Source organism: Belonocnema kinseyi, chromosome 5 (assembly GCF_010883055.1).
Source record: "Belonocnema kinseyi isolate 2016_QV_RU_SX_M_011 chromosome 5, B_treatae_v1, whole genome shotgun sequence".
Lineage (NCBI taxonomy): Eukaryota > Metazoa > Arthropoda > Insecta > Hymenoptera > Cynipidae > Belonocnema > Belonocnema kinseyi.
In genome coordinates, this window is record NC_046661.1 from 147,112,976 (window position 1) to 147,120,548 (window position 7,573).

At 25.7% G+C, this 7,573-nt stretch overlaps 1 protein-coding gene across 1 annotated transcript in view; it reads left to right on the forward strand.

Annotated features, from left to right (window-relative positions):
* LOC117173948 (eIF-2-alpha kinase GCN2) overlaps positions 1–7,573 on the forward strand; it is a 94,996-nt gene that overhangs the window by 19,752 nt on the left and 67,671 nt on the right. The window contains exons 5-6 of the mRNA XM_033362595.1: positions 241–615; positions 5,695–6,231. Coding sequence (XP_033218486.1) covers positions 241–615; positions 5,695–6,231 — 912 coding nt within the window. The remainder of the gene's footprint in view (positions 1–240; positions 616–5,694; positions 6,232–7,573) is intronic.

The window sequence follows — 7,573 nt, forward strand, 5'->3', positions numbered from 1 at the left end:
ATCTAGTCGGGAGTGGTGCTGACTGAAAACAGATGATTTGGAGCGATTCGCGCGCCATCTGTTGGTCATTCTAAGCACTTATTGAACTACCCTCGTATTTAAAATATGAATTTTATATCTGTATTGTTATTTATTATTTACTGTTTAATTAAATATTATAAGACGATTTTCGTGTCACCGTCTAGAGAAAAAAGTATCCGCTGCTTCTGAGTAAGAGGCTAAAGTCAAATTTTTTTCCAGGTCGGAACAACCTGTTCTCTCTTTTTTACTGACAACACTCCAGTAGGAATAGATATGCTCCGGCATTTAGCAACCGGAATTTTATCGGCATTAAACTATTTGCACGAGAATAACGTAGTTCACAAAGATATTAGAGACTCGACTGTCCATATTGATCGCTCCGGAATTATAAAGTTATCTGACTATTCTCTTGATAAAAGACTTTCGGATGTCTACCAAGCCAGTTGTCTCGCTAAGACTGAGGACGATTTCCCAACAATTCAAGGAAGAAGTGGCAAAAAGCTGGATATTTATAGATTTGGAATTTTGCTTCTTTCACTACTGAAGGGTTTTATTGTCTCGGAAAAGGAACTGGATCTGGATTCGACTATCCAGGTAAGGTAGCGTATAAATATTGCGTCAGATTTTTTTTACCCCAAAGTTAAAATAACTACGAATCAAAATTGTAATCGTACACTTTTAATTATTTATAATTTAAACAGGGTGCTTATTGACCGAAAAACAGGAAAATACCCGGGAGTTAAAATAAACCCGGGAATTAAATCTTTTTTCAGAAAAAATTTAATTTATAGCTCCATCTAGTTTGAAAAGACGTTAAGAATTTCTGTTATTCTCTGATGATAATACTGATTCATTGAAAAATTAACGATAAATACAAATTTGAGTCGTGCATCAAATTTAAAGTTTTGTAAAATGTGAATTTGGAATTATTTTTGAAAAATTAATTTAATAGCAAATATTTAAAAACATATTAATAGATTTCCAAAATTAAAAAAAAGTAACCGGAAGATTTTAAGCCAAGTTTTTTAATTATTCATTCGAAGAATTAGAAATTTGTGATATTTTTTTTATTTTAGGAAAAAATAGAATCATTTTCAAAGATATTAAGAAGGCTTAGAAGTTTCAAAAATATTGAAAAATAATTTAAAATCTGAAAGTATTTCAAAATTTTGTAAAAAAAGGTATGTGTCGTTTTTTTTCAGAATTTTGAAAGGTTATAAAAAATTTCTTTACATTCTTGAAAAAATGACAAATAATTGTCTATTTTTAAAAATAAGTTTCTGAAGATTTCGAAAAATGTAGAAAAGAATCTGGGAGATTTTAAGGAAGGTTTTTTATTTTGTAATATTTTTCGAAATTTTAAGAATAATTCGACAAGGCTTAAAAATGTTTGAATATTCTTTTCTTTGTATGATTCACATTTTTGATTAAAAATTATTTAAATTTTTAAAAATTGTTTTAAAGAAAAAAAATTTTGTTAATTATTTGTGCATTTATTTTATTGAAAATTAATTATTTTGTTATTCTTGAAGATTCACATATTTTGTTTAAAATTCATATTTTCTGTTTGAATTCAGCTGTGATTTATTCAAAATTTACTTTTTAAACTGGAAATTTAACCATTCAGATTTTAAAACTGACCTATTTTAGCTTAAAATTCATGTATATTGTTAAAAAGTCGTCTTTTTGGGAGAAAGTTAATGTCTTTTTCTTCAAAATTCATATTTTCGGGTTAAAAAATGTACGTATTATGTAGAAAATTCTTTTGTGTTGGTAAAAGTTTAGTCCTTTTTGGTTAATACTGCAACTAGTTAAAAAATAATCTTTCCTTGTTTCAATATTTAACTATTTTGTTGGTAATTTGTCTTATTCCAAAATAATTTAAAATTTAAAAAGATTCCAAACAACATTTTCAAAAAATGTAAGTCTTGGAAAATTTATAGAAAAAAATCTAGTTGCTTCTTACGAATTTTCAAAGGTTTTAAGAAAACAATACATTTTTCTTAAAACTCCTAAAAAAACAATAAAAAGATTGTTGAAAATTCTTCTCTTGGTAGAAATTTCACCTTTTTGTTCAAAAAATGCAATTATTTGGTGGAAAATTAATTTTTTCTGGTTGAGGATAAAACTATTTCGTTTAAATTAAGAAAAAATAAAATAAAAAAATTCTAAAAGAAAATTAAACAAGATTTGAAAAATAATATAAAATTTGAAATGATTTCAGAATATTGGAAACAAAATGTAGATTTTTAAGTGTTTCGAAGGAAAAATTATGATATAGTTTTCAATTTATTTGATGTTAGCGATTAATTATTGAAGGATGTTTACAAAAAAAAAAACATAAATATTTATTTTGACAAATTCCTAAATTCAAACAATTCTACATTTTTAAATAAAAATATTCGTTTATTTTATTTTTAAATTCGGGGATTTTTTAATTCTGAATTTTTCTAGTACATTTATTTTATAATTCGACAATTTGGGACGACTGGAAAATCCCGAAAAATAAAGTTCCCGACAGTTTATAATATCGCCGAATTAGAATATTCCCCAAAAATAAAACTCCCGATAGGAAATTGCCGAATTATTAAATAAACGAATTTAAATAATTAAAAACCCCAGCGTAGGTAGAGAACATTTTTTTACAATTTTAAACGAATATTCAAAAAAATATTGATTATAAACCATGTAGACGAAAAAAATTAACATCAAAATTATTAATACATTCCCTTGGTAAAGTAAAAACCTAACATCAAACATAAATTTAAATAATTAAACATGTTTTGTAAATATTATTTATTTATTAAAAATATAGTAAGAAAATATTTGTTTAAAAAAATGTTTAATTCGGACATTTTATTATTTCGGAATTTTCAAATTCATTAATATTATAAACTCTCGGGAATTTTTCAGTGGAATTTTATTATTTGAGAATTGTCCAATTATGGAATTTTATTTTCCGGAATTTTCAAATTCGGTAATATCAGTCATGAGAGAGTGTCACCTATTCACTTTTTGTCACTTATTTCCAATTTTGTCACCTTTTGTCACCTATTATTATTTTTCTCACTATTTTTCACCTTTTTTTTTTTAGGAATTTTATCACTTTTTTCTCCTATTTTGGAGTGTCTCATCTTTTGTCACCTTTTTTCATTTAAAAAAGTAAAACTTTATTCAAAAATTACAACTTGCACACCAAATACAGTTTTTATCACACTTTTTGCATTTTTAAACATAATTTTTAATTTTTAATTTTTAATTTGAAAAGATGAATTTTTACATGCCAGTTTAATTTTGAAGCAAGGAAGACGAATTTTAAACTAAAAATATGACTTTTCTAACAAATGAGGATTTTTACACCAAAAGGATGAATTTTCTTTCCAAAAATACAAGTGTTCAATAAGTCAGTTGAAATTTTGATAAAAAAAAAATTACTTTTTAAGAAAATAGTTGAATTTTCAACCAAAAAGTAGAATATTTAACCAAGAGATGAATTTTTAGCCAAAAGGTGATTTTTTTTTAACAAATAGTTGAATTTTCTACTCAAAAAAACGATTTTTTAAGTAAAGGAGAATTCTCAATAGAAAAAAGGAGGAATTTTCGACAAAAAATAATGTCTTTTTAACAAAACAGTTGAATTCAGATAAATTCTGGAACAGAAATATGATACTTTTTTTTTTTTTTTGATAAAAAGAACTAATTTTGAATCGAAATAGATTTTTTGAACCAAGAGGTTAATTTTTAACAAAAAAGGTATATTTTTAAGAACCTGGTTCTATTTTCAATAAAATAATTAAACTTTCAATGAATATGTGGAGTTTTGAACTAAACAGCAAAAATATAATATAAAACTTCAATAAAAATTATTAACTCGCAAACACAAAAAGTGAGTTTGTAACAACTGAAAAAAAAGAACATTTTTCCACCAAAAGATAAATTTTCCACCAAAAAATATTAATTTTCTTCAAAACTATAAATTTTTTAACCAAAACGATGACTTAAAAAAAATCGTTGAATTTCCACAAAAAGTATGTTTTTTTAGTAAAAGAAATTATTTCTCAAACAAAAATACAATAACAAACTTTTTAAATAAAAAGAATTGATTTTGAACCAAAAAAGATGAATTTTCTACCAAAACAATATAAATATTCGACCAAAAACGATTACTTTTTCACCAAAGACTTTAATTTTTAACAAAATAATTAAATCTTCAACTAAATAGTAGAATTTGTAACCAAAAAGTAGAATTTTGAACAAAAAGAATGGTTTATTAAAAATTCCACTCCTTGGTTGAAACTTAAAATTAAATTAAATTTTTTTTTTGTAAAAATGGTTCTGTTTTAGCTGCAAATTTAAATATTTTGTTAAAAAGTCAACTGATTAATTTTAAATAAACTTTTTTTTTTTTGTTATTTCATGTTCTTGTTTTCAAAATTAAATTGTTTCATAGAGTATTAGGCTTTTTGGCTTGAAAATTCAAGAAATTGGTATAAAATAAACTGTTGTGTGTTTTTAATTAAAAATTGGCTGTGGAAATATCAACTATAACATTTTTCGATAAACATTAATCTTTTTTGTTGTAAATTCAATAATTTAGTTAACATTATTTTTCATTCTTGACTGAAATTTATCTACTTAATTTTTTGGTTAAACAATTGAACTTTTATGGTTTAAAAATGCATACTATTTATCTTTTTTGCTTGAAAATTTAACAATTTGGTAACGGATTTAACTAAGAGATAGAAAATTGAATGTACTTTTAAAAAAATATTTTTCTTATTAAAAATTAGTTCTTAGTGGAAATGTAAATATTCCATTTTTGAGGGTGGTCGTTTTAATCGAAGAAAAAATTTTCCGGACATCTCCCGGCTTACAACAAATTACAACGTGTTTGTTTATCTTATTTAACATTTTTTTATCACCTATTTGTTACTTATTTTAGAAAAAAAGTGTCACCTATTAATATTTTTTGACGAAAATAGGTAGTGCAATTACTGTAATATTATAAACTGTCGGGAATTTTATTATTCGGATATTTTCCAATTCGTTAATATTTTGGATTTTCAGGGATTTTTATTGTTCCTGATGTTTCCAATTTGGGAATTTCATTTTTCGGCTTTGTTCAGTTGTCCTTCTAAAATTTTTAATTGAATTATAGTTACGACTAAGTTTGAATATAAATCTTTCAGAATTGCACCATTTAAAAATGAAGCCTTAGTAGTTAATACATAAAGAAATATAAATCGAAAACATTCAGATTCTTAATTAAATTATTCCACATTGAAATATTTATAATTGGCCACAATGTATGAATAATTTAGAATTATTTAAATAAAAATAAACTTGGTTTAAAAACATTAAATTTGAAGTTGTTCCATTCGTAGTTTTTCAAATACGATTTTTTTTTCATACTTATAAGTCTCGAAATAAAATTTGTTCAAATGCAAGAGTTTCTATGTACGTCGGAATTTTACAATTTGAAATGTTTTTATTTTTTTTATTTGAAGATTGTCTAGTTTTGTAAACTTAATTTATTTCAACTTGACTTGAATTGTTTTGAGCGAGCGAGAATACTTTTGAAAAATTGGGGGAAAAGGAGGGAAAAGATTGAAATTAAAAAAAAAAAATGTCATTAGGTAATTTAAATTGCAACCTTTTTTTGCATAATTTCAGGCAAATCTTAAAGACTTCTTGTCCAAATGTCTCGTGAAAGACGAACGGAATCGTTGGTCAACAGACCAATTATTAGAGCACAGTTTTATCCGTACGCCCCTTGATCGCGGATTATCGCCTCCCAGGCAAAATCAAGATAAAGAAGAGGATGATTCAGATTCGGAAGAACCGGTCACAGCTGTTCATATTCACCCTCTGGCTTCCGGTGGTCAGTCAAGAATTCACAATGAATTTGAAGCAATTAAATGGCTGGGGAAAGGTGCCTTCGGCGATGTTTTAAAAGTGAAGAATAAACTCGATGGTTGTGTTTATGCCATCAAGCGAATCAAATTGAATCCGAAGAACAAGCAACTCAACCGAAAAATCACAAGAGAAGTCAAATTGTTGTCAAGATTACATCATGAAAATGTTGTACGATATTATAATTCTTGGATTGAAAGTGCGACACTTGATGATCGTGCTTTGTGTTCGGATTCAACTCCTGTCGATACTCCTTCGAATATGCCGAGTGAGGAAAACACCCGGGAAGTTGTCGATGTAAGTATCTTCAGTTATTATTTTCCTAATTATTATTATTTTTTAAATTTTATAATTATTCTCCTTATTATTTTCCTCTTACGGTACGTAATTTATGGTCTTCAGAAATAATAACTTGAAACAAATGCCAGCATTTTAATTTTTAATTTTAAAAAATAATAATTTCTACCGTAAAAGATGAAACTAAATACTTGAATTTTCAACATAATAATCAAATTTTAAACATAAAAAGCTAAATTCCGATAAAAAAGTATAATAGTCGATGTTTTAACTGAAAAAAGAACAATTTTTCAGTTATGAAAGAAAAAAATTTCACCCAAATTGTTGAACCTTCAAGCCAAAATAATACCAAAATAATACTTCAACCAAAAAAATATGAATTTTCAAAAAAAAAAAAACATTCGAATTCTCAAGCATATAGGAGAACTTTTTAAGAAAACTGTGGATTTATATTTTAGAACTTCATCTAAATATTTGAACTCAGTAATTGATAAAAGTTTTAAAATTTGCAGTTTATTTGCAATTTATTTAACCTTTTTTAATTGAAAAGTATTAGTACCTTCCAATTGGTACGTGTAAATTTTTGAGCATTTGAATACACAATTTTTGAATTGAAAACTTTCAAACTTCAATTTTACAAGTTTGGAATTAAAGTGTTCCATTTTGAATGCTTTAATTTGTTGTTTATTGTTTATGACTGTATACGGAAAAATTTTTAGAATATAGTTTGATTTTTTAAATTTCATTGGCCGTGAAAAATGTTCGCGAACCGGGAAATGACTGGAAATTTTTTTCTTCGATTAAAACGGCCATCCAGAAGCTGAATGATTTCATGCTGGGGAAAGTTAACAAATTATTGAAATAAAAATTTTAAAAAAATGTTTAAATCGAACTTCTTTTAATTTGCATTTCATGATGTCTCAACAAATTTCCATTTTCCCGGTCCAGTGACTACCCTGACTCCTAAAATCTAGTGAAAAAAGCCTTCGCTCAATTTTTTAATTCTTTTGAAAACAATGAAATTTTTGAATTCCTTACAATATTTGAGAAATCATTGAGATGCGAATAAGAAAAAAATCGAAGCGAATTGAGTGGCCAGAAACGAAAAGGGTCCGAACGCTCGAAAACGCGAAAAAGTATTGTCCGAACGTCTTGTTATATTAAAATTTCGAAATTTATGAAAATATTTTCTTGTAGAGAATGACAAGATGGAACTTTTTTTCCTTTACAGTTTTTCAACCCGATTTATATTTTCGATAATAAAAGGGAAAAAGTGATTAGAAAATGTTGCCAAATTTAATTATTTTTTGAAACATAAATCGTCTCAACTCAAACAAATATT